The sequence below is a fragment of the Phodopus roborovskii genome, unplaced genomic scaffold (genome assembly GCF_943737965.1).
Source record: "Phodopus roborovskii unplaced genomic scaffold, PHOROB, whole genome shotgun sequence".
In the NCBI taxonomy this organism is placed as follows: domain Eukaryota; kingdom Metazoa; phylum Chordata; class Mammalia; order Rodentia; family Cricetidae; genus Phodopus; species Phodopus roborovskii.
Window position 1 is genome coordinate 25391771 of NW_026126525.1, and position 27804 is coordinate 25419574.

General features: G+C 47.4%; 1 protein-coding gene across 5 annotated transcripts in view; it reads right to left on the minus strand.

The window, feature by feature from the left end:
• Positions 1-1451: 1451 nt before the first annotated feature.
• The window catches only part of Cracd (capping protein inhibiting regulator of actin dynamics), a 108878-nt gene continuing 82525 nt past the window's right edge, over positions 1452-27804 (minus strand). For 3 of the 5 annotated variants that reach the window (XM_051198291.1, XM_051198286.1, XM_051198289.1), the window contains 7 exons: positions 21516-21680; positions 19663-19731; positions 13695-13874; positions 10003-12853; positions 3571-3761; positions 2463-2622; positions 1452-1629 (listed from right to left, as the gene is read on the minus strand). In XM_051198291.1, the coding sequence (XP_051054248.1) occupies positions 1469-1629; positions 2463-2622; positions 3571-3761; positions 10003-12853; positions 13695-13874; positions 19663-19731; positions 21516-21680 (3777 nt within the window). In that variant the 3' untranslated portion in view covers positions 1452-1468. Of the gene's footprint in view, positions 1630-2462; positions 2623-3570; positions 3762-10002; positions 12854-13694; positions 13875-19662; positions 19732-21515; positions 21681-27135; positions 27177-27804 lie in introns of those variants that run through there. The other 2 variants (XM_051198287.1, XM_051198288.1) reach the window with 2 other exon arrangements.

Here is a 27804-nt window from a genome sequence, read left to right on the forward strand (position 1 = left end):
TCATCCTGTAGGGTTGACAGAATAACAGCACATTGCATATTGAGTAAGCACAGAGGAAGTTGTGATAGATGCTATAAAATGTGTTAGTGTGGGAGAAAGGGGGATGCAGATCCCCCTGCACTGGACAAAGAATCTGCACCTATAAAAGGAAAATATGCCAACACCAGGAAATACAAAGTGAGTGCCAGCAGTGTGTAGGCATTTGCTGGTATGTCTAGTGTCATGTAAAGCAAATCTAGAGAAATAAACATACATGTGGCTTTGAAACTGCCAGGTCCCTTCTTTGTGTGCACATGTGTATGATACAAGGCCACGTAAAACTCTTGAGATGCATCTTTTTTTAAAGGTATCAAGGTGAATGCTCTAAATTGTAAATGCTTTGGAACATTCGACTCTGAATTAATTATTCAAGTACAACAAAGGAAAAGAAATTCTCCGCAGCAAGTCCTTCGTAGAAATAGGTTACACATCTTGGCTTGTTAATTTTCCCCAAAGACGGAGGGGAAATTTCAGAGGCATGTAATAATGCCAGCAACCTAAACTATCATACATAAATGTCTGGTTTGGGTGATGGTTTTATTGTCTTGTCTCACTTTTTGCTTCTTTGGGTGGACAGGCCTTCTCTTCCTGGTGTGAAAAGCTAGATTTTATCAGAGTTGTCATGCCCCAAGGTTCTTAAAACTTGGGTTATACCAGAATTCATCTGGAGAGTTTCCCAGGATCTGGGCTGCTGGAGAGCACAACACTACATGGGATTCTCAGACAACTCTGGTACAGCATCTCCTTTTCTTCACCAGACTAAGACAAATGTTCCTTAGGAGCCAGCAAGGCCAAATAGTCCATGTGTCTTTCAAAAGGGTACTGATATGACAGGGCACACCATGTGTGTGAATGGATTTGCTATGTTGTGGTTTTTAGGGTGGGGAAAAATTCATGAAAACCAGACACAGGCACAGAGTTGGAAGCCAGCTTTTCTTATTCTCCAGTCACTGCATTCAGGAGAGTGAGACCATGTTTTATGTACATGTGAACTTGTCACTGTTATGTATGCAAACACACAGTAGGGTAAATGCTCTGAACGGAAAATTAGAGAATCAAAAAGGGAGAAAAACCTTACAAAGATTGGCAAACGGGTATGTTCTGAAATGGTGCATGGGCGTGCATGTGTACGTGAAGGCCATGGGTGGGCATGGCAGGCTCTCCTGAGCTCTCGTTTTGCTTCATGTGGTCCTTCAGACAAAACTGTCTCCTGAGAACTAGGGGGAGCTCAAGGCACCAGGACCCAGGATTGTGCAAATACACTCTTTACAATGAACACCACCAGTTCAGTTTCTAAAACATTATTTTAGAGCCTATAAAACATGCTTTTCCCTAGCTTGGTTTCTTTACCTCATATAAAAAAATAAATAAATAAAAAGGGCAAGAGAAAAGCCAGCAAATGGCCACAGAAATGGGTGAGAGTCACTGTTTACTTAATGATTTGTGGGCAGTCGCTCCAGGCCTTTGCTTTTCTTTTGGCCAAAGCCAGCCAGGCAGGTTCTGTGGACACTGGGGCAGCATCCGGGGTGGAGAACCTCTTGGGGGCCTCTTTTACCAGCGGTGCTGCGGGCGCAGAGTCTGAGATCTCCACTGCATTGGTTTCCAAGGAAAAGAGAAGTAAGTAACCACATAAAAACAATTTTAATTAATAGAATTATATATACTTACTGTACATGAAATGCTGCTCACACACACACACACCAGCTAAATCTAGCTCATTGTTCACAAAATTATGAACATTTAAAATCCACTTTAAGAATTCAGTAGACTGTTAGCTCTGGTCACTGCCAGATTTCTTTCCTTTTTTTGGGGGGGGGGCTTTTTGAGACAGGGTTTCTCTGTGTAGCCCTGACTGTTCTAGAACTCTGTAGACCAGGCTGGCCTTGTACTCAATAGAGATTTGCCTGATTCTACCTCCCGAATGCTGGGATTAAAGGTGTATATACCACAGAACTTCTCTGAATTGTACCCATTAGCAAACATTCCCACGTGGTCCCCTCCCCAGAACAAGATGTTGACATATTTGAGGGGGGGAAGGGGAAATTGGGGAAAAGGGAAGAGATAATAGAAATGAATGATAGTTAGGTACTGGTGATGACTCACCTTGACCTGTTAAATGAGCAGAAACCAGGTTAGCCCATATGTGTCACATTAGCAGCTTCTAATAAATTAGCCACAGTTGACATATTTACATCAGGGAAGTTAGTAAAGGCTATAACGCCCCTAGGGAGATGACTGTAAAGGCATTTTACTGTCTTCACTGAGAGCTGGGGAATTCCTGCAGCCTGCATCAGAGTTTAACAGTTGGGTCTTGAGAACCTGTGTTCTGTGATGTCTAAGATGCTAAGTCACCCCAAGGTGGGACTAAAGACCTCTCAGGGAAAATGGTAACTCCAGGCAGACTGGGCCAGACCAGCTCTTACCCGTCACGGATGTGGGAAGAGTGTTGGCCTTTTTCAGCTGTTCTCTGCGCTGGAGCCTGGACACTGCAGTTTCGGGCTTCTTCTCTTCTGGGGTGGCAGACTTGTGCAGGGAACCAGCTCTGCTTCCTCGACTGCTTCCAGGGTGTGGGCTGACACTGGCCTGTGTTGGGAATGACAGGGAAAGGTGTTCTCAGTGTATGGCCTCTCAATGCTCCATCAAGGGAGCCTGTGAGCAGTGCGTTCAAGACGCCTCCAGTGAGGGCTCAGTGTCACATTCCAAGGATGGAAAGTCACTTACCAGGAAGAGCCCCATCAAGATGACCCTAAAGTTAGGTCATAGAACAAGGCCCCTGATACACAAAACTCACTTCCATGTCTCCCACACACACCAATTTCCCTTTTCTAAGACTGATGTGGTCTAAGATCCTCATGGGACGTCTAAAACCAGAGACAGAGCTAAAACTGACTTCATTCCATCTCATTCTTAGATTTCAATCGCTTCAGTTTGTGGTTGTTTTTCTGTCCTTACTAAGTTAAGACCTTTCACCTCAGGAAGCACTTCACAGCTCCTTATCCTTTGTTAATCTTCAGGATCATGACATCGCTAACAGCCAAGATGGCCATCAGGTGATTGACTGCTGGTTGGCATATACTGTGTACAACCACTGGACAAAGCGCATTCATGCCTCATGAAGTAGAACAAGAGGTTTCATCACACAGAATGGCACTTTAAATCCATGATTTGCTATTCCTTCAACTTTCCACTTAAATTATTTCTAGATCGTGACTGTCCTCAAGCCATTCAAGCCATGGAACGTGTAACCTCAGATATGTGCGCAAGGGCACTACTGTAACCATTGTGAGTGAGATGCTGTTGTAAATATAGACATCTTAGATTCTGCCAAGTAAGGTTCCCCTAAAAGCATAGTAAAACCAAATTAAATTTTCATGCTGGAAAATGCTTCCCTGGTTCAAAGGCGGTTACTTTATTTACTTCCCTGCCCTTTATAAACAGCACCTCCACTTAGCATCTTACAAACTATATCCCATGTCTTAGAAGAGAGTTAAGCTCAGGGTAGCAACCCCGAGAACAGAGCGAGCGACTCACAGTTTCTTTGGAGAGCTTCTCTGCTTGTTTGGCCTCCCGGGCTTGTTTCCTCTCCTCTCGAGTTGCCTGCTGCTCACGGAACCCCTTTTGTTTCTGCAGCGCCAACGTTATCCACAGTGGCTGAGCAGTTTCAACTTTCTCTGTTAATTTGGAGCCATCTAAAGAATGCCTGCTCTGCAACATGGGCTTCTCTGTGGATGAAAAAAAAAAAAAAGATGGTGTTTGCCGTAGTTAGCAGTTGACTTAGCTTCTCATCCTGTAAGGGTGTGACATAATTACTGATAGGCTTATGACATCTATGCTGATGCTCAAGAGGTTGATTCCATTGGGTAGAAAGGTAACAGCTTTTGCTAACAGGAAAATGGGGATTTTTCTTCCTTAGAAGTGAAACAAGAAAGTAAAATTTCCAATGTAATTAAAAAAAAAAAAATACATGTTTGCAGGAGACCGAGGTAGTACATGGTTCACTGTCTCAGTGAGATTTGTTTGTAGCAATGGAGGCATTCTTCTCAAACAGTATCCTACATAGAACCCTAGTGTTTGAAGAACAGAACAGCAGTGGTGCTCTATACTTGAGGCAGCTGCTGAGGGCAGGGCTTCCAGGAGTATAGTGAGAATCCCATGACTGTGAACCAATACCTATATTTGAATGTTGGTCGACAATAAATATCATGCCAACAAACATGAGTTCAAGGCCAGCCTGGGCTATAAGGCAAAACCTTGTCTCAACAAACAAAATTTTAAATTCAGAGGGATCCTGTATTTAGAATATTTAGAATAGTACTTGGCCTACACTAAACATTTAGAGAAAACTACAATTATTTTTGCCTATGAGGCAAAGCCCCCATTTCTCTAAGATCACTTAAGTTATCAGAGTTAAGAGAACTGTCTTGAATTATTATCTCAAAAGAGCTTGCTATATAGCCCTGCTCCTCAGAAATCTAATAGAAGTTTACACTTTGATAGAATCTTAGCACCGGGGCACCCAGTCAGATGGACTTTATATTACACTCCAGGATAAAGAGAAAGCCCAAAAAGGAGAAAACAACTTGAAAGCAAGAATTTAAACTGAAATGGGGCGCATTCTTTTTCTTTTGCAGCGATGGAGAACTGTAGATACCAGCATGTCAAACACAGTCAAAGTAACACAGTAAAGAGAAGATTGGGCTGGTGACAAAACTAAGGTGACGAATGTTCATTGACCAGGCTTTGGCACTACTGGAATACAGTAAAGGGGGAGGCAAATTGGGAGAGAGTTTCTCTTAGAAGCAGGATACAGGGGTCCACTCCCAGGAGAGGCCAGTGTCTGAAACATACCATGTCTTTAGAATCACTTTAGGTACATTGCCATCATAAAATTAATGGACAGAGTCCTGCCATTTCTATGCAAGGTATCTAAGATGGCAAAGCCACCCATGCCAAAGACCTGACCAGTGTTCATACTCTATGCTGGGGAAATCAAACTCCACAATGTGTCTTGTCTTTTATTTCCTCAGAACTGCAGTCTGCATAGCATAGTTAGGGTAACAGATCCTGTTTTTTAAGACTGATGTACTACCCACTGCACTAATGAGGTGCCTTGGACCAGATTCTAAAAGACTAAGTTTAAAGGCTTATTAGGTCTGGCTCACAGGACCATAAACAGGACATTAAAATTGGATTCCCATTTGAGCCTCAGCCAAGGGTTTTCCCAAAGCATGTGACAAAATAATCATTGTCAGAGAGTCGAATATTCCAAATTATAGGATGGCTGATGAAACTGCCAAACAGCCACCACCAGGTAGTGGAAAAACTGCCCTGAAGACTACAGTTTCTTTTGGATATCCCTCTGTCCTTGCATAGCCTCTAGAAGACAGACTCCTTTGTTAGACAGTAGTATTCAAAATTGGTTGAATGTCCTAGAGAATGTAAGACATTTCATAGGGTTGAAGAAACTATGAAAATTTCAATTAGTCACTTTTAAAGATTTATTTTGAAGTGTGTTTTGAAGTGTGTATTCATGTGCATGCCCACAGAGGCCAGAGGCACTGGATCCCCCTGGAGCCAGAATTGTAAATAGTTGTGAACTGCCCAACATAGGTGCTTACAACCAACCACTCTGATCCTTAGGAGCAGTATCAGCTGAGCCATTTGTCCAGCCCCTATTTATCTACTCTAAAATCTAAGGATAATGATGATACAGATACCTTCTCTCAGTTGTGTATAACTCACAATATCAGTTAAAAATATTTGTTAGTTTTTGTTTTTGTTTTTTTTTTTTTGAGACAGAGTCTCATTATATAGCTCTGGCTGTCCTGAAACTCACTATGTAGACACAGTTGGCCTTGAACTAACAGGGATTCACCTGCTTCTACCTCCTGAGTGCCAGTATTCAAGGCATATACCTCTAAACCTACCTTGGGTTAAGAATCTTGAGGGAGACTGGAAAGATTATGCACAGGAGGATCCTATGGAAGGCTGGAAGGAATGGTGGTTTTATTCTCTTTTAACATATTAAAAAGTCTACAATCAGGTAAGTATTTGGCATAGCCTGTTTCCTTTAAACTACATGATTCTTTACACAACAGGTAGGTAAATGGTGTAAAAAGACTTTAGCAACATCCATGCCTGCCACTTTATAAAGAAGTCAGATCTGAGAAGTGGACCAAAGAAAATAAAGTGTGGCACCTTGACACTGTGATTTGCAAAGCTGATGTACACCACCTACGTGGACCTTGCTTGTGATGAGGATGATATCCTGAAAGCTTTAGCTGATGATGGTTCTATCTGTACACAACAAATAAATAAAGTGGAAGTCTATATGCTTAATTGTTTTATCTGATAAGGTGTTCAAATAAATTTGGTCAGCCCTGGCCTGGGGTAGATGCCTTATTTTATTCTTTTTGTTTGTTTGAGCCAGGGTCTCCATAGCTGGGTGCTAGTAGCTAAACTCTGATCCTTGTAACAGTGGTATGAAATCTTAATCACTGAGCCTGGAACTGACTATGTAGTTCAAGCTAGTCTCTAACTCACAGAGATGTCTTTGCCTCCAGTTCCCCAGTCCTGGGATCAAAAGCGTGTGCCACCAAGCCCAGCCTGTATAATATGAAGTCTGACGATTTGGGGAAGAAACAGGTGGTAATAGTTTTAGAGAGAAAATGACAATAATCAGAAGTCTAAGAGAAATGAGATTTTCTTCCTGGGGGGAGGAGGGATGCGGATGGAGCAACAAGGCTGAAAGGGACAGCAGATACCACAGAAGCTAATGACACAAAAGCTAAAGCCAAAATGAGAAACCAGCTCACCCATCAAAGAGCAGTCATTACAGGAGAGAATCTGTGGGTTGCTTGTGAGATTTCAGGCATCTATACTGGCCTGTCCTTGGCGTTCTGACAGGATACACCCTCCCTCAGCTGTAGTCACTAAGAGCACCACCTGTGCACATTCACTGTTTCCTTTTAAAAGGCCCTGCCCACCTCCCATCTTCTCTTTGTGCCCCCTCCACCCCTCTTTCCTCTCTCCTGCTGCTCCTGTCCCCAAAGACTGGTCTCCTCCCACCCTTTCCCCTTCTTATGATCCCTTTCCCCTAATAAAAACCCTTCTGCTTGACTCCTGTTGCATGGAGCATTTCTCTCATGCACTGCTTGCCTTAAATTACAACACTACTACTCTCAATCCTGCCCATCTAGGAAAACTTGTCTTTTGGGGCTGAACCACCATCTTCCAGTAATTCACCAAATTGGCAAACAAGGGTGAAGACAAGAAGCACCCTATATATATTCTCTGGGCCTTTTAGAAAACAGAGTTGTTTCTTTGGCCACATCTATAAAGCTGGGTGATACAGTAGACAAGGAATGCACTATTAGTCTGCATGCTGTTGGCGATGTTGTAAACAAGAAAATTAAGGGTAAGATTATTGTTTTCACCTAGAAACAGAGTTTTTGGTTTTTTTTTTTTTTTGTAGACTTGGCTGTCTTGGAACTTGTTCTATATACCAGGCTGGCCTTGAACTCACAGAGATCGGCCTGCCTCTGCCTCCCGAGTGCTGGGATTAAAGGTGTGTGTCATCACTGCCTGGCAAGATTCTTATCGGGATAACTAACCTGCATATTGAGTATGTTATTAAGCATTGTAACCTGCATATTAAGCATTGTAAGACTAGAGATGGTTTCCTGAAATGGGCTAGAGAAAACAATGTGAAGAAGAAAAGTGCTAGAGAGAAAGGTACTGGATTCACCTGGAGTGCCAGCCTGCCCCAGCCAGAGAGGAGAAATCCATTCTGTTGGAACTAAAGGACATGACCTTGAGGCTGCTCTATCTAGCCCATCCTTATGAATGCATGGCTGAACAGATGACAGCAACAACAAACCTCTAAAGTTGCTTGTCCATGTGGCAGACTGATACACTTATTCCTAAAAGAAGAAAGAACCACCTGGTAACTTACGCAGTTGGGCTGACTAGTCTTATGTCAGTTCCACACACAAGCTAGTTACCTGAACGGAGGAACCTCAATGGAGAAAATGCCTCCATAAGATCCAGCTGTAGGGCATTTTCTTAATTAGTGATTGATGGGGTAGTACCATCCCTGGGCAGGTGGTCCTGGGTTCTATAAGAGAGCAGCCTGAGCAAGCCATGAGGAGGCCTGTAAGCAGCATCTCTCCATGGCCTCTGCATCAGCTCCTGCCTCCAGGATCTTGCCCTGCTTGAGTTCCTGTCCTGACTTCCTTCAGTGGTGAACAGCAATGCTGAAGTGTGAGCCAAATAAATGCTTTCCTCCCCCAACTTGCTGTTTGGTCATGGTGTTTCCTCACAGCAATAGAAACACTAAGACAGAAGCAGACTGGGGACATAAGTGCACATAGGCATATTACAATTATTTCCCAGAGACTAAGCCTGAGGATTTAAACACACATCTAGGAAGGGTGCAGCCCACTCACCTGTACGTCACTTCCAGCTGTTTCTGCAGCTGGACTCAACCCTAAGGCCTGAGGCCAGGTTCAACACCCAAATCCTGCTTCCCTAGCAACATGGCCCTGTGACTTCAGTGACCAATGGTCCACCGCCCCTCTCCCCCCCCTCCCCCCCGTGTGTGTGTATGTGTGTGTGTATGTGTGTGTGTGTGTGTGTGCGCGCGCGCCCGCAAGACTTCAGTTTATGTGTACGGGTGTTTTGCCTGCACATATGCAAGTGCACTACATTCCTGCATGGTGCCCGGTAAGGACAGAGGAGGGTGCTGGATCCCCTGGAACTGGAGTTATGGAGAAGTGTGAAGTGTCATTCTGGGACCCAAACCATGGTCCTCTGTAAGAGCAACAGTGCTCTTAACTGCTGAGTCATCCTCCAGTCCCTCCTACTGGGTTTATTATTGTTTCCCTCTCTGGTTACTAAGTGGTGGTGTAGCTCTATCAGCTCCCTGCCTCCAATAAGGCCTCTTTGGATTTCTTGAACCTTGAACTTTGCAGGCATTCCATAACATGCTTGTGGGCATGAGCACATTTGTATTTACTGTATGAGGTGTGGTATGTGATATGAGATTTAATATTAGTAACTAACATTGGACTAAGAGAACTTGGTTTGCCAATGGCCAAGGAAAATAGAGACTACTTGGCAAATGGCTAACAATAAAACTATTATTGTGAATTTACTGTTATTTGATCAATTCTGACATTGGGGAAATACATAACCATGTCCATCTATGGTTTCTTGGCATGTCACACTCACAGTTGTACTCTAGGGGCTTCCATAAAGGAAGACAAGTAACCAAACCAATGCTTCTCAAGGAAGCAAAACCCACCCCAAATCTGAACACTTAAAAAGAGAACCTTCCTAGCCATGACTCAGACGTTGTCTCTAGGAAGATTAGGTGAACATATGAAGTACAAAAGCCACTTCAGCTCTGCATCCAGCCACCTCAGATGTTTAATATGAAGAGGCAGTCAGAGCCAAGGGTTACTCTGACCTTCCTTCTCCCTTTCCCTTCCCTTTCCTACCTCTGTTCTCCTTTCCTTATTTTCAAGACAGGGTTTCTCTGTGTAGCCCTGGCTGTCCTGCAACTCAGGCTATAGACCAGGCTGGCCTAGAACTCATAACCTCGGCACCACCATGGGAAGTCTGCAGAACTGGGAGGATGTTAAGCACATTTTACACAACACAGCTAAGCTCCACAGTTCCAAGGATAATGCTGGGATCTTCCTCTGTCCTGCAGCTGCCACCCAGAGGGAAGGCAGTTTCTAGTCTAGAAAACTCTACTTTTGATCACCTCTACAGACTTGCTCAAAATGGTTAAGGATATCTTTCAATACATTTCAATCCAATGGTTGTTAAAAAGTGTAAGAACTGATTTGGGGCAAACTGTTTCTAATTAAGGTATCCCCTGAGCCAGTTCCCCTGGCTCCCTCAGTTCCCTCTCCACCGAATGAAGCTGGGTACCCATTTCGATCTGCAGCCACACACCTTTTCTACCTGTTTCAGGAGTTAGGGAAGGTCTCTCTTGCTGGCTGGCTGACAGAGGCGGGGAAGCAGGTTTCTTTTCTGGCACCTCTTCCTCATTCTTCTTCGGCCCCTTTGGCTCCTGTGGCAGTGATGGTGAGGGCAGCTGGTTATCACTGCTTTCTTTGCGAGTCTCGCCCAGCTCGGAATCCACCTTCCCAGCCCGCCTAGCGAGCAGCTCCACTAAATGGGGTTTGCTCAGTTTGGAGAGTGGGGATGACGGTGGAGTCTGGCTCGTAGGCTTGGGAGCCAGGGCTGGCTTCTGCATTGGTGGTGTTTTGCTTGCTGCCTTGTCCTGCTCTGGAACTGGGGTCTGGCTACCGGCTGGTGGTAGCCCCGGCTGGGCTACAGCAACAGAGTCCCCGCTAGGAGGGCGTTCGGCAGAGTCCCTCCGAGGGGCTAGGACGGGCTTTTTCTCCTGGGGAAGGGATGTGCCAGGCTTGAGGGCCACCACTTCCGGCTCTTTCTCTGCAGGGCCACTCCCGGCTGCGGGAGTGCCACCATCCACGGTGTCTCCGGTGCTGCTGTGCCTCTTTTTCTTCTTCTGCTCTGCCTGCTGGTCACAGTGGAAGCGCAAGGAGTAGTTGGTCCTTCTCAGTTTTATTCCGAAGGGCGAGGCCTTTTCCTCACTTCCTGGCACCACGAGGTCTGACTTTCCTATGTCACTCGTGCTCTCGCTGTCCAAAGAGGCCGTGGATCCTGTGCGGGGGGCAGCTTTCTGCGGAGAAGGCAGGCCCGGGACGAGGAAAGATGGAAGGTCTTTGGCAAATTTGCATCCGTCGGTGGTGTCTGGTGGCTCCGGAGCCGCTGCAGGTGAAGGCTGGGGTGCTGTCTCTTCACCCGGTGCTGGCCCAGGCCTTTTCCTCCCGCTCTCACCGTCCAGGCTCTGTCTGAAGGTCTCCACGCCGCCGCCGTCTGAGAATTTCTGCCAGGCCGGCATGATGGAGAACTTGGCGTTGGCTGGCGGCGTCCTGCGCACGTTGCCTCGGGAATCGCACCGCGCTCGGGGTGCGGGCTCATCCCCGACTCTGGCCGGCTCTCTGTCACCACGCTGGTCACCCTCTGCGTTCTTCAGGATCCTGGATCGAATGCAAGCCCACTCGGCTAGCGCGGCGGCATTGCTCGGAGACTCCGGCGGAGGTCTGACCTTGCTGCCGCTGGACCTGGCCTCCACCGCGGGGACGTCCGCCGGCCGCTTTTCTTCTGACAGGCCCAGCAGGGACTTGCACGCCGTGTCCTTGATCTGGCTCAGGTTCACCGCCGGGCCGCAGAGCTGCGCTCCGGTGACCAGAATGGCTGTGTGTGGGATGCTCAGCGCTGAGGGCAGGGCGTGTGGGGCCGCACCGCGGGGCACCGGCGGTTCCTGGGCCACCGGGGCCAGGCTCGAGTCCTTGGCGGGTGTCACTGGACTCAGGTTGACTTTGGGGAAGAGAATCTGCTTACCCCCAGAGGTCACCTGGAACGTGTAGGGCCGGGGCATGGTCTGCCGCTCGTCCACCTCCTGCCACCGGAGCTCCTCCACCTTTCGGTCGTTATCTGCAGCGACAGCTTCGTTCTTGTCCTCCGAGGCCGGCTTTCCGCCCGTCTGCTCCTCTTGCGGCAGGAGGATGTCCATCTGAGTGGCTTCTCTCCCTTCCACATCTACACCACCGCACTCTGTGCTCAAGTCTCCCCTCTGCTCTGCCGGCTCGCTGGGCGTCCTGGCTTCTTCCTTCTGCTCTGGGGCCATCTCCTTCTGTCCCGCGGACTCCAGGTTTTCTTGTTCCTCTGGATTCTCAAGGTCCCGTTGCAGTGGGCCTTGATCAGTGTGGTCGGATAGCCGAGGCTGGCTCTCTTCTTCTGGACCCTGGGGGTCTTCGTCCACCTGCGGCCCCGGTGCCTGCATTGCCCGCCATTTCATCTCTTCTCCGAGCTTGACCTCCTCCTCTTCCTCCTGCCTCAGCTCCTGCAGCATCCTCCTGGTCTCCTCCTCCTCTTCCTGAGCATGCTGCCTCTCCGCCTCGAGCTGCCTCAGTCTCTCCTCCTGCTTCTGGGCCTCCAGCTTCCTCAGTTCTTCTTCCTGCCTCTCCGCCTCGAGCTGCCTCAGTTTCTCCTCCTGTTTCTGGGCCTCAAGCTGCCTTAGCTCCTCTTCCCGCCTCTCGGCCTCGAGCTGCCTCAGTTTCTCCTCCTGCTTCTGGGCCTCAAGCTGCCTCAGCTCCTCTTCCTGACTCTCGACCTCCAGCTGCCTCAGTTTCTCCTCCTGCTTCTGGGCCTCAAGCTGCTTCAGTTCCTCTTCCTGCCTTAATTTCTCCACCTGCCTTTCGGCCTCGCGTTGCATCAGTTCCTCTTCCTGCCTCTGGGCATCCCGATGCCTCAGTTTCTCCTCCTTTGTCTCGGCCTCTTCCTGCTCACACCTACTCTCTTCTGACTCCAGGCTTGCTGGGGCGTCAGCTTCCCGCAGCTCTTGCTCTGCACATCCCTGCTTCTCCGGGCCCGATCGCAGCCTTGGAGGTGCCTTCCCCGCCTCTAGCTGGAGGTCCTCCTCCTCGCCTTCCTCCTCCTCCAGCAGCTTCTGTCGGAGGTTCTCCTCCCAAAGCCTCCTCTCCAGCGCCTGCCGCTTCTGCTCTTCCAGGCGCCTCTTCTCAGCTGCTTCGGCTTTTTGCCGCTTGCACTTGGCTTCCAGTTCCTGCCAGTACTCTTCCTGGAGTCTTTTGTCTTCGTGGGAATCCAGAGGTTCTGGTTCCTCTTCATGACAAATGTGCTTGTCTTCTCCGGGTTGTCCGTTCAGGTCCAGGGAGGACTGACTCTCGAAACTGCCTGGCACATTCTGACGATCCTGGAGGAAAGGAACGCAGAATTATTAGCCTTTTCCCACACAGGGCCAACTCCTCCCAGCCACAGTGCAGGTGGTCCTCTTTAATCACAGGTGTCCTGAGTACAGACTTAGTGGCCCCTACAGCTGCCCATGATGGTTAGGCCTCCTTTGTAGGAATTAAGATCTTGGCTAAGAATGCCTGTAATCTCAGGAAAAGAAAAACAGGCTTACTGAAGGAAGGTGTGCCTTTGTTCTCTGCAACCTTGGGTCTGGCCCCCTGCAAGAGCCCTAACCGGTCCTTGGAACCTGAGATGACTAACTGCTCCCCTCCCCCATCCTGTGCTGCGGTATATAAGCTAGCCCCCCTGGAGTAAAATAAAAAATAAGAGCCTTCTTAACATCAAGCAAGAGTCCTATGTAATTAATCTCGACACCCTCCGCAGTAGCTCTGCCCCCTGCTACTCCTTCTCAACCTAACTGGATTTAAGAGTTACCCTGGAAACATACTTTTGGGTGTTTCCAGAACTGCCTGAGTTGGGAAGGCCCAGCCTGCATGTGGTGATGGTAGGGGGTGGGCACCATTCAGAGGGCTGAGGTCTTGGTAGGTATAAGATGGAGAAAGAGGAGGAATCGAGCAGATCGCTAATGTTTATCTATGCTTTCTGTGTTTGCAAAGTGACTGCGACTGCCATAGTTTATGGGGCATGAGCGACTATACTCAAACTTTCAGGCCAGGTATGTAGACCTCTTGACCCTGTACACTGCTGGACATTCAAGGTCCTGACAGGGAGAGACCTACAATTTACTGGACAGCCGGCAAGCAGGGGCACCTGCCTCACCAGCTTGGGCAGACTCTACACACCTGGGTAAGCCACCTGTGCTTCCGTGACACCCTCTGGTTTTTTGGCTTAACCGAGAGTTTGTGCTTGGCAGCACTGTTGTCCAGACGAGCAATGGCCAGGGGGATGGCGTCGAGGTTGACACTTTCAATGGTACCAGAAGAGAATTGCCTTTTTGGCCGAGAGGGTTTAACTGGAGCAACCTGGAGCATAGATTAAAATAGAAAGGTCAGCATGGATCAGAACACACCATTCAGAGAGTTCTATCATGGCAGTGTTCACTGGGGTTCTATTTGTGCAGCTAAGCCCAAGGAATGTTGTTTTAACAAGAATCAAAGTCAGTGCACAACACAAAATTCTCAAAATCACAGCCATTTCCCACCTAGCTTCTGAAGTGGGGAGAAGTCAGGGAATGAAGCAAGGAAGTGAGGCATAGGGGCAGGCCAGAGGAAACAGGAGAGGGGAACCATCTGAGTGTGTGTGTGTGTGTGTGTGTGTGTGTGTGTGTGTGTGTGAGAGAGAGAGAGAGAGAGAGAGAGAGAGAGAGAGAGAGAGTGCTGTTAGCCTCTCCTCTGTCCTGCAGCTGCTTGATATCCTGCAAGTGTCCTTCATGTCCACAGCTGGTCCGTTCTGTACCTAGTCTGGGCTCTAAGCCATCAGACAGCAGTGCATCAATTTCTCCTTCTCTAGCTTCTTCATGCAGATGCCTGCTGTCTCCTCTGAACTACCACAGGACCTTGCCCCTTAGGATGCGACTGCCAGGATGGTTCCAATGAGAATGTCCCCCATAGGGTCAGGGGTTTGAATAGTTAGTCCTGAGATGGTGGAGGTGCTTAGATAGGGTTGGGAGGCGGGGCCTCGCTGGGAGAAGTGTGTTTCAAAGCCTCAGGGCCATCCCCAGCAATGCTCTGTTTCTGTACTTGTGCTTCAAGATGTGAGCCCTCAGCTTCCTGCCCTAGACACTGCTTCCTCTCCTGCATCACAGAACCCGGAATCTTCGGCTTTGGTCATGGTGTTTTATCACACAGTGAAATAATATCAGCTCATAAATGGACATCTCGGCCACTTCTTCCTTGATCAGAGTCTCCAGGACGAGGAAGCAAAGCATACAGGCACCAGGTGCAGGAGGGCCAGCTGGGCATGCCGGAGGAAGCCAATGCTTCTTCAGCCGGCAATGGTGCCGAGGATGCTGTGGGGGCGCAGGTACACCAGGCCCTGAGTGTCAAGTCCCAGCTTGACAGTCTCTGGGCAGAGAGGCTGGTAAGTCCCCTCCCTAAGGTGGAACTAACTGTTCTTTCCACCTGCCAGCTCCATGATGGAGGAGGGATGGCTGTGGCCCATAAGCTTAGGGGTCTAGCTCTGGATGCCCTCATAGGCAGGTATACTGTGAAGGGGAGCATTCTCTGGAACTACCCTAACCACAGTAATTTTCTAGAGAAGCTGACTGAATATGTGCAGGTTCAGTGGTGGGTAGTCCTTGGTATTGTGGAAACATAGCCTTTACCACCTGTTTCTGGGTGACCCCAGTAGTCAAGAGTTTGTTTCTTCATTTGTAAAAGTGTCAACAGCACCCTTCTCATAGGGCTGTGGTAGGGGGGTAAGAGAGGCAGCTCTGAAAAGGCCCTCAGCGTGGTGCCTGGAACACCAGCACCTACCATGTAAGGTAGTAAGGCCCTAGTTCATTATGGACTCAAGGGGGTTGCTGGAAGGTAAGAGATGGAGCATTGGAGGAAAGGCAAGAGGGAGTGGAGTCTCTAAGGTTCCCCTTGTGAGGAACCCTGTGGTGGAAACCATTCTCAGCACTTCCAGACATCATAATAAGGAAGCCCAGGGAGGCCGTGAAGGCTGCGGTGGGCCACAGAACGCAGCAGCTTCCTTTAGATTCTAGAGTGAGCAGATTGCTGCTTGTGCCTCCACTACTGTTTTCTCCTGTAGTTATAACATCCTGACCCCCTATAAAGGTACCTGTTGAACTGATCCACTGTACCCAACCAGCTATTGCCTGCCTGCACAATGGCTCATGGAGAAGTAAATGCACACACACACTCGAGCACGAGCACATCTATGCTTAGCCCAAGTGCATCCCTTCCAAGGCTCACTTATGTCTTCCTGTACCAGAGGAGCCCATCTTTTAAAGAATACACGTATCCATGCTGATTCCCTGGTTGACATTTTTAATGTCTTCTGCTGCCTTCCGCAGGACTCACACACAGAGCACACTCTTTTCCTTCAGCTATGACGGCCATCATGGGACCTACGGTGGTAGGGGACGTTAAACCAGGACACACCATACTGCACCTCTGTACAAAAATTTGATAGGTGGTTTCTTTATCAACTCACTGGTGTGGTTGGATAAAAGGGTAATGATGAAGTAATCTTAATTTTGAATAAAAGGCCCCTTTGTCTGTCTAAAAAAAATTAGATATTATCCATTTGCTGTAAGGATTTCCTCAGGTTCATGGCAGAATCTTTCTTAGGTATGATATTAGGACATGTAATTTTGTAATTATAAAAAAAAACGTTTTGGGATGGGCACAGTGGGACTCGTCTGTATTCCTGGGAGACAGGCTAGGAGACTGTGAGTTTGAGGTCATCTTGAACTATAGAGAGAGCTCGAGGTCATCCCAGAGTATGAGGTGAAATCCCGTCTCTCATATGTGGATCGTAGCTTTGAATCTTTACATTTGTGTGTTTGACTTGGAACAAGTGCAGAGGTCAGAGGCCCTGACGATGGGGAGGGTAGTCAAACACGTGACATTAAGGTGGAGGGGAGCGTACTGGGTTAGAGGTTTAATAGGTTTAATTAGAATGGGGGCAGGGTATGGGGGAGAGGAAGGAGGAAGGGAGTGGGTTCACCCAAAGGAAGGTTGTATGAAAAGTAAAACCTCATTATTTTGTAAGATAATTAAAAATTCAGATTTAAAAGAAAAGAAGTTTGAGTTTTCTGCTCCCAGAAAACATGGATTATTAAACAAATAAACAAAAATCTCAGTGCTAGGCATAGGCTATCTCCTTATAAGTTATTGGCCAAATGGAAGCCCTGGAGGTCCCTAAATCAACACAGCCTATTTATTTCATGGCTCTTGGTTGCACCCACCATAACTAGATGTCGAGACCCTATTGCTGAAGTGAATTTGGAACTTTCTGGGAAACTGCCTTCCTGCCAGTTAGCTTTCATAGTTACAGAAGATGCTGCTCAGGCCACTGGGGAGAAAGGACATCAGTGCTGGATTTACACACCTGACCTGCCAGGCAAGGCATGCCCACCGTAACATGGCTGTTATGGGAGTAGCCAAATGCTCTCCCTCTGGATTTGAGGCCTGCTCCTCAGGGAAGAATTCATGACTAGGACCATAAGCCTGGTCAAAAGCCCATGGCTAGGGAGGCCAAAGGTCATAGGGGAAACCCACTATAATTGTGACTACTTTGCCAAATTTCCTGTAACATTTATGTTTATACCCATAGATTAGTGCCACTATCAACCTCGGTCACAGGCAAATTCTTTTTGTAGCAGGCAGTGGTTCCTGCAGAGACTCATAACTGGGCAAAGAGTTGAGAATAAGTGGCTGTTGCACCCTAGCTCTAGACAGGACCTGTGTCTTCTCTCCTTTGTAAGGGTCAAGAGCCACTGTAGAAGAGCGGAAAGAAGGAAGAGCTGCAGGGGAAGGAGGAGGACTGAAAAATGTCTTCTTGACATAACATCCATCTTTCACTCATGAACTCATAGCATCTGTGGTTGCCTGGGCAAGATCAAGCCAGTCAGTATGGCTGGAGACAGGCCTAAAGCTCCGGAGGTGGGTGTGGTCCCTGGTAGACTGTCCATGCACTTGTGGATGGCACCACACCCATGAACATGCAGGTGGTTCTAGTAAGACTCAGTGAGTTGTTTTTAAACGAGGGCATAAAGTAGAAGGGGGTGTGATGAGAGAGGGCCTGGGAGGAGAGAAGGAAAGAGAGGGGATGGATGTAATCAAAATATGCAATCAAGTATGTCATTGTCAAAGAATACAAATAAAATATTGTTAAAATTTTTTAAACATTTTGACACGATCACTCAAAAATCATAGAATGCTTAGTACATTGAAAAGCTACCAAAGTGCTCTGGTAAAAAAAATAAATAGCCAGGTGGCATAAGTGTCCTTCCCCAAAGGAAACTGGAATAGGCTGTAGCTCTGGAATAAAGACACATTCACTAAGAGACCACCTCCCACCCCAGCATGGGACACACACTTGTAATCTTAGTACTTGGGGGCTAGAGACAGGAGAAACAGGAAGATCATCCTTGGCCACACAGTGCATTTGAGGCTTCCCTGGACTACATGAGACTCTTGTCTCAAAAAGTAATTTAAGAGGCTAGAGAGGTGGCTCATCAGTAAAGAACAGGTGTTGCTCATACACAGGATCCGGGTTTACTTCCCGGCACCCACATGGTGGCTCAAAACTATCTATAATCCAGTTCCAGGGGATCCGGTAGTCTCTCTTGACCTCCACGGGCACCAGGCATACTTGTGGTGTGAATACATACATGCAGGCAAAACACTCATAAACAAAAATAAAAAATAAAAAAATAAATCTTTTTTTTTAAAAGACCAAAACTTTAGACAAATTGCACACGTTCAGAGAAGCCTCTGTCAGAGGACACACTGAATGATGGTGGGAAGCCACCTGTGACTTAGAGAGTTTAGACAGCAAAGTGCACCCATGCCAATGTGCAGCAGGGGGCGCTCACAACCCACTCAGTGTCAAGGTTGCATTGTGCACAAAGGCCGGCGCTGGACGGCGCTGGACAGGGCTGGACTTCTGGACTGTTTGCACTGTGCCTGTAAAGTCTGTGGGGCTTGCACGCAAAGGGCTTGCATTTTTGCAATTACCTTCCATATTTATCCACAAAAGATAAAAGACCAAAGCAGTACACAATTATAATCAACAAAAACTACTTAGTACACATGAATGTGTGAATTAAGAAGTAGAGAACAAATATTTCCAGCCTTTGGCCTTGTAGCTTTTAATTGCTTATGGTCATTCTTATAACAGATATAGAATTATGAGGAGAATTAAGCATTTATTTCCATTCCCTAAGATACCTGGGGGAATAACAGAGCCCATGTGATGAACTGAAGACAGGGAGGGGGAGGGGCACTCAAAGCTCAGATTTCAGCCCCAGGCTTTGTTTGTAGCTATCCCCACCCAGCCTCATTTCTGTCTGGATAGTGGTACTGTCCAGAGCCACCCCTCACGGGTACAAGCTGGTCACTGTCACATCCTTCAGTTTCTTCAGAGAAGGCCTGCCCCATGTAGAGACGAGAATTCTCATCAGAGAAACTTAGTCCCTACAGGACACATACATACTTGAGGCAAAGGATCTAGACTCTTTATTGAAGGTAAAATCCCAGGGGCATGGGGGATGAAAATGATTTGTAAGTAAGGGCAAGCATGAAGCTCTGAGTTCAGGTCCCACCCACCATATAAAAGGCAGAGCATGACCATTCATGTACCCGTTACCCCAACACTGTGGAGGGCAGAGACAGAAAGATTCCTGTTTCAGTGAGAAGACCCTACTGCCTCCAGAGAACACCAACAGCGATGGAATAGGACTCTGAGAGACAGAGAGAGAGAGAGAGAGAGAGAGAGAGAGAGAGAGAGAGAGAGAGAGTAAAAGTACAGAAAGTAAGATTGGGCTTGGGTTTGTCCCTTACATTTGTACCTCATAGTCTTGAGAGCCTGCAGACATTCCAGAATGTCTTTCTCAACAGATGAACAATGCCTTGAAGTGCACGATCCATTTGTATTTAGGGAAGCTATCACTGTCTAAAACTCCCTAGGCATTATGGGAGCATGGCTATTCTTCAGAGCAGGGCTCGAGTCTAGCGGTTGTGTTGCCATGGAAATGGATGCTTTAACCTCTACCCCTGGTTGCTCTGGTTTATGAACAGATGAAGCAGCGGTTTGTAACAAAAAAGGAAAGAGGCCAAATGAAAAGATCCCTATTACCTTCTCTTCCATCTCACTCCCGGCTTCAGGTAGATTCAGAGGGCTGGAGGAACTTGGCGTATCACTGGACTGGGACAGAAAAGAGAGCATTTGGGTTAAACGTGGGGACAGGAAGCGCAAGCAAATAACCAGCACCGTCTATGCCTGATCAGGGTGGCCCCTTGCTCCAGAGGGGGGCATCTGCTCTCCTGTAACCACGAAGGTTCACCTGCACACACATGCACACATGGATAAATTTAAAAGAACACAAGTCAGCTCCAGACCCTTCCTTACTCACTATTACTCAGAATTCAAAACTGGAGTTTCCCTTTCATGGTTTCCAGCATCTGGCCTTGGCATCTGCCTCCCCCAGTGCCCATCCGGCCACACCTGACCAGCTTCCTCCCGGGGCTTCTTTTAAAGATCAGCATGCTCTCTTTGATCTTTGTTCTGGCTCATTCCTGTGCCTAGAACATTCTTCCATCTTATCACCCCTTGGTCTGTTCCCAAGCCCACCTCTGAGGATGCAGCCTCTCTCCCACAGTTATTTACTGTCTTATTCTTGGCAGGCAGCATTTTGCCTGATGGGAATCGGTTATCTTTACCTGCGTGCTGACTTGTGTGCTCGGTGACACCCTCTCATTAGGATATAAACTACCAGAGGCCCTCCCGTGATAAATCTTGCTCATCTCTGTAACACCCACAGCTAAGACAAGGTCTGCTGAACAAAGAGCCTCCCTCTTCCCTGAGGCCACAGCACTTCTGCGCCAAAAAATTATCAGGGCCATCCCTCAGGCCTCATGAATTCCCTGTGTTAGAGCGATGGCTGCTGCCTGATACTGGACAGATGGGGGAGAGCATTTTAAAATCCAAGAGCAAGGACCACTGTTTCCTGCTTCATCCACCATCCATGTGTCAACATGTGGGTGCCAGAAGTCATAATGGCCAGGCCCCAGCGGAGGTGACAGCAAGATGGACTGTCCCTTTTCACTGCTACCAGCTTGCCTTGATGTCCACTCTTCTGACATAATTAGCCGATAACAGCTATGCCCGTTTGAATAGCAAACACCCAGATTCTGGAATTGTGGTAGGCAAAGTGTGGAAAAAGCTCTAAGAAAGATTCAACATCCACTTGTCACTAGGGAACCCCAGACTATTCAGAGGGCTTTTGAGCCTTTTCCCCTATACAAAGGCTTCTGCTGTGCTGCTGGAAGACCTCAGAATTCTGGATCTATTCAAGTGTTTCCTGGAAAGTGTCAATACGCCACATTTGGAGAGTCAGCTGCTGGATGGAATGTGACTTTCTTTCCAGCTGAGGGGCATTAAGCTGGCCTATGTGAGGCACTCTCACTGGACACCCCACCCCCACCCCTGCTTTCTCTGCCATCTCTCTTAAATGAGTCCAATTTGACAAATAATTAGCCAGTGCTACTCAGCTGGCAGCCTCCAAGTCCCGAGGAGACAAGAGATGTGTAAGACGCAGTTTCAGCTTTAAGAAAGCTAACATTTAGAGATGGGGAGGAAACAACTTTATGCAAACAGATGCAGATGGGGGATATGAACTTGAAATTACGGAGGAGACAATGCAGCTTTGGGGTGGGGCCAGGCAAGATCTCCCAGAGTCACCTTGGCCACCCAAGCCTGGAAGGATGTGCACAAGGTGTTGGGCAAGGGCATCTACAGAGGGCCTGTGCCTTTCTCCTCTCCATCTTTCCCACTGGTCCTCGGTACCCTCGGGTCATAGGTTAAACACAAGAAAAGCTTCTCCTCAACTTAACCCCCACACACACTCCCCCACTATAGGCCACTGTCCCCTGGTCCTCACCCTGATCTCTGGCTTATCAGAATCCAGTTGCCCCCTGGAGGAGACTTACTTTGTTCTCTGTGTCTGAGAGGACAATGTCCTGCTGAGTCACAATTTCCATGGGACTGGTCAGGAAGAAGTCCTCATCGGAGCTAGCGTCAACACTGCCTGCCTTCTTCATGGGAATGGCATTAGACGGCCGCTGCCCAAACTTGATATTCTTGCCCAACTGTCGCTGGGGAGAAACAAGGGGAAGACATTCTGAAACAGCCAAGCAGTCTCCACAGCTGTGACCAGGTTCCCCGGGGAGAGTCATGCCCAGCCGCCTTCCAGAGACCCTGTCATGCCAAGGGACCTTGATGCAACCCTTCAGCAAGTCCACTTTATTAGCATCTTCTGAGCCATAAGCCTTTAAAACTCCAGCCACCTCTTGGATGGAAATGATGACAGCTTTGGGTAGGTTCAGGGACCGTGTTTCTGAATCAAGGTTGAAGATACGTGTTTTTAATTTTTTTGATCCATCTATGTAAGGTTTTTAACGCATGAAGAAATTATACAGAAATGTAGGAACCATGGGGAGAAATGAAGACTCTTGGGGTGGGTGCAACATTGAACTCACTAGTCCCTTCTGACTTATGTTCTCTGTGAATCTTTATATATCTTCGCCTAGCTTGTGATTCCCCATGTCAAAACCACCTGCTCTGGACACAGTGGGTCACAGGTGAAGAAGGTGTGAAGAGGTGAAGAAGGTCCCAGGGTCAGCAAGACTTTCCTTGATGAATGTTGAAATCAAACCAGGGATGGGAATGATCCAACTTTCTTTCTTTGCTACAATTACTTTTCATGAAAGAGGGGCCACAAGGAGCCTGGGGTGGGGGCAGGGAGGAGAAAGGGTTAAACAAGGACCGATGACTGGCAGGTGGCAGCTAGAAGGGCACCTGAAGGAAGGGGAGAAGTGGGCTGTAAACAATAATTAGCAGGAAAGATTGGGTAAGGATCCAGATTACAAAAGGGAAACTGACTACAGATGTTGCCCAGTTACTCCTGGGGGTAATCTGCCCCCAGCTGAGAACTGCTGTTCTAGAGCTATATGGTTTCAACATAGTACAGTTTGATATTTATCTACCTTGAATCTGGTAATAGTTAATCCAATGGAGCTTCCAATAAGAGGTTTAGCAATCAACTGCTCCAGCCCTGTGCTGAACTTGACATAAACTAGAGGCACCAGGAAGAGAGAACTTCAACTGAAAAACTCTCTCCATCAGAAGGGCCCGTGGACCTATCTGTGGAGCGTTTTTTCTTAATTGTTAATGGATGGAGGAGTGTCCGGGCCACTGTGGGTGGAGCCACCCCTGGGCAGGTGGTTCTGGGTTGTATGGGAAGGGTAGGTGAATGTGAGCCACTAATCTGCCTTCCTCCATGGTCTCCAGTTTCTGCTTTGCGTTGCTACCGGGGGCTTCCTTCAATGATGGACTGTATCCTGTTTTGATGGAACAAACCCTTTTCTCCCAAGTTGCCTTTGGTCAGGGCTTTAATTACAGGAACAGGAAACCAAACTAAGACAAACCCAGTCACTCTGCAAAACAAAGTCCAGGCTCCTGTGGGGAGAGGTGACTGGCCCAAGCTCATGGGAAGGCTGAGTGGCCCCAAAGGAATCTGAGCCAGGGTCTTTTAAAATGACATCCAGAGTTATGATCATTGTACTTTACACCAGTGCTCATAAATTTGATGGTATACTCCCTTCTCGCAGGGACAGTTACATAAAGAGATTTACTATTTCTCTAAAGATCCTCGGCAAAAGAATCCCTTGAGGGAACTGTCTCCTCTTCCCTTAGAACTCAATGGGACCAAGTCCACCCACCTTCACCCAGCTTGTTCCCCACCCCAGCCTTGCCCAGAAGCAGTAAGGCTGCAGATGCATGACAGAGATGAGCCCCCAAGTCTCCCCTCTTTGTGCAGCGCACCCCACCCTCAGCCACCCAGCATGCCAAGTCGGGTGCAAGGGCTTTGCGCTTGGTCTGCTGTGATTTCAGCCTGCATGGGGCTCTTGGCCTCACAGGAAGAATGCACACCCAAAGCCCCCGTTCAGCCAGGGAAGGAGACCTTCAGCAGCCCGAGAGGTTTGCAGGTTGCTGGAAAAGGGTGTCCTCTGAAAACAAGTCGAGCAGGAAGCGGCAGTTAGTATGTACTCTAAGCAGGTCAAGAAGCAACACACTGACAACAGCCAATGGAGTTAGACAGGAGGACACCAAGTCACAGCCACAGGCCTGGGAGCAGAGGGTGGGGATCTGGGTAGAGGGGGTGGGGTGCTTCCCGTGGCCTCCCACTCCAACGTTCCTTAGGAGTGTTGGCCATGAGCTGAGACTGCCTTAAATCTCAGTGGACTGGGGAGACTCCCACTGGCAGGGTTTTTTGTTGCCTGTGCTCTGGGATGGGAGGCAGGTAAGGGGAATCTTCCTTTCCCTTCTGAGACAGCATCTTGCTACATAGCTGGCCTCGGACTCTCGATCCTCCTGCCTGCATCCCCCCCCCCCAGAATGGAAATTATGGGCATTTGCCACGTCAATTGATGAATAGTAGCTGTCCATATTTGTGGATTATTGTGAGGTTTTGATAGATGTGTATCATACATAATAATCATCCCAGGGTGATCGGCATATCCATCACCTCACACATTTTTCACTTCTTTGTGTTCGGAATGTTCAAAGTTCTCTACTCTAGCCTGAAATGTACTATAAATTATTAACCATAGCTACCCTACTGTGCTATAGAACACTGTAGTCCTCCTAACTGTAATGTGTCCATTGACCAATGGAGATGAAAGCCATTTCTTATACCTGCAAGGCAAAGGACACCCATAATTGCACTTCCTGGCACAACACTGTGTTGCCACTTAATTACGAGTTTTGCCACCATCACAAAAGGCACAAGCAGGGTCACTTTATTTGACCAGAGTACTGTTGTTGGCTCATCCTGATACTTAAGGGACAAGAAAGACTGCGGCCAACATCACAGCCGAGACGGAAAGAAACGAAGTCCATCGATGGGATGATTGTTGTGTCTACAGACGGAAAGGAAGGGGAACGCAAAGGAAGCGGTTGATGGCTAAGGACAGGGTCAGTGTGTAGAATCAATTTGGGAAAGGGGCAGAGGAGCACTGAGACATGAAGTGGGAAGCGAGGGACAGGGAGGAAAGAAGGGGGAGAAAGGCCCAGGACAGTGGATGCACCAGCTGGGGACCTGCAGGACACAGCAGGGGAAGAGGGCAGAGGGAGGGGGAGTGTGTGATCATGCCAAAGGGTTGATTTATGTCACAGACATGTGCATCCTGACAACACAAACAATGCAGTTGCTACTGACAACAAAAGAGTGCTCATTAGGATATAAGCCAATTTGAAATGCCCTAGAGAAAACTAGCTAGTGGCTGGGGAGCTGAGGGGGAGGAACTTAGGGGCAGAAGGGGAATATTGAGACTGGGAATAGGGCTGGTCTCTGTGTCCAGATAAAGGAGTGTCCTGTGGCTTTCAGACAAGAGCCTGTGGGCCAAAGCTGTGGCAGGACTTGAAGCCCAATGCTCTACGTGGTCGAGCCACTGGTGTTTAAGGACCCATCTTCTCACACCCTGACTCACTCCCTTCTCCACAGGTCCCTTCTCCAAACCTTTATGTGACTCAAAGGAGACTGGACTGCTGTGACATTTTGTTAGATGTACTGACAACTAAAAGATTACTGCTAAAAATCTGTCTGGCGATGTGAGGTGTGGCCTGAGCTCTATGTGAATAAATTCTTTTTATTATTGATTTCATTTGCTCACTGGTCAGGCATTGTCGTGAGAGGACCCACAATAGAAGCGAGCAATTACTGAAAATTAGGCTGTTATAAGCTGGCCCCAAAGTCTGCCTCCCCCACAAGCTCTGCCTTTGCACGCGTCAGTTATAACTGGAGAGGAACGTGGAAATCAGTCCATATACCGATGGCGTGTGTTGCTGGCAGCTATGAATGGAGCTACTGTTGTGGCTGGAATGTGAGCTAAGAGGAACTATATTTTACTCATCCAGTTTGGGCCATTTTGTTGTAATATGGGATGCTTGGGAAGGATGTGACAGGAATTCACATCCATATTTATGAGGCTGGATGCTGTGCTATGGAAATGCCAAGCACACTGTATTCTGCAGCTTTTTGCACTGCCTGTATCTAGAATTCCTAGATTTTTTTTCCTCCAGCCATTTTTTTTTTCAAACCATGTCTGTAAGAGCAAACTGCAGAGACAGGAAAAGGTGCTGTCTTCTTTAGCAAACTGCAGATACTCCCATCACAAAAAGTGAATTTGAAAAAAAAAATAAAGCATAGGGATTTAGACACCTGCTCTAGGAAGAGCTGGTTAAGAGCAGGTACTTCTCTTTCTGCCCTCAGTGGCTGTCAAAATCCTCAAATGTAGGATTTTGGAATTCTCAAGTGAAGACCAGCTCAGTAGGAGATATTAGCGACTATGGGTCGAGGCTGGCACCTACACCTATGGCCAAATAATCTGTGGCACAAATAACCTTGACATTTCCTAACAAAAGGGTGGTACAATTATAGAAATCACCTGCAGGTATAGATGGGCTCCTTCCTAGTTTTGTCAGCAGTGGGTACATACTTCACAGCTGCATCTGACCTTAAGTAGAGAGGTGCTCTCCTGATCTGAGCTTCCAGGGTAAGCTATGGGTAATGTCAAGGTCATTTTAGCACAAATATAACCAAGTGCAAAGTTTTTACAGCCACCATGTGCAGCAATGAACAGTGTCTTCATACAGACTCCGGACTTTAAGCCCTGGAGGACCCTTCAGGCTGGCCCAGCACTGTGGCCCCTTATTGTTCAGATGGGGGAAGTGAGAGTCACAGAGATTAAATAACTACTCGGCCAAGGCCACACGAACATATGGTGGCATTCATTGCTCTGTGTTCTGTCACTCAAGTGGTATTCATCCTACTGGCTTATGTACGGAGCCTTCAAAAGGGACACTATTGTTTTAATCTCTAGAACTGTTTATTAAAATTTGCTGTCGCAGTGCACATTTTTATAGTCGGAAAGAATGTGTTCTTGTTCTTTTAAAAAGCTCACTAGTTTGCTACGGAGATTTTGCCATGATATAATGACATTATTTAAGACAGGGAAGGGCAACTGTGCTGTGTTCCTGTGTTAAGTCCTGTGGGTGCACCATGGCAGTTCTAGGTGCTATGACACAAGTGGCCACTAGGGGACAACCTTTCCAAATACAAACACCTTTCCACCCGTGTTCATGAGCTTTAAGTAAATGCTGGATGGCTTCTTAAACCATTTTCTTTTTCTCTCTTGGTTAAATGATAGTCCAGAGAAATTTCATTACAAAGGAATATTTAAATAATTGTGGCTAATCGTCTATCCAGGACATTCACTGTCAAATAGGTGTTATCCATTCCCTTTCTCAAAACCAAAACAAACAAACAAACAAATAAAAGAACATAGACGTGTACGCAATGACAATTCAAGACATAAAAACACACATGCCTCGGACACAGCTGAACCCTCTCATTCCATGCTGGAGTCTACGCGGAGGCGGGCGGTCTTGTTTGCTTCTTACTGAGAATGAGCAGCCACACAACGTTGTGGTGGGAAAATGCAAAGCACCCATGCAAGTGTATGAAGTCACTAGATTTGGGGGACTTACCAGGAACATACTGCTTAGTCGACTGAAAAATAAAGCATAGTCTTTTGGGAGTGATTCAGTTAAACCTTTGGTCACTTAAAAATAAAAATCCCCTTTGCTCTGGCCATGGTCCCCATTTTCCACCTTGAAGAGCAAAGCCTCTGAAAGCCCCAAAGTAATCACTATAGGGATCAAAGGAAGATTCCAAGTCCAATAGCAGGAGCACAATTCAGCAGACAGAAGGAGACCGCTCACACTCAATATTCATTTTGCTCTGCCCCCCTCTCCCGCTGCATAAATCATACTGTCACTTCAGGGAAGTGGACGGTTTCACGTTTTATTATTACATCAGATTAAGTTTTTATTTTTTCTCATTACTGCACAATTACATGCACTCTTAAGCCCGCTTTTAAGGTGAGAGTGGTGTGCTTCGAATGTGGCAGAACAGATACTGTTGAAGGCCGCAGGCCATTACCTGCCTTTCAAAGAATCTCTATGCTCCTGTAAAATGCAGCTGTTTCATGGAGTGATTTCTGCATACCATTCCTTTTAGAAAAAGAGATATGCTAAGCCAGGGGCTCAGAATTGGCAGAGGGAAGTAGGTTGAAGTACTCCCTGGCTATTCCTGTGCTCCCTCTTCAACTTGTGAAAAGTGACAGCTTGCTTCTTCAGGGTCTACAAATGTAAGAG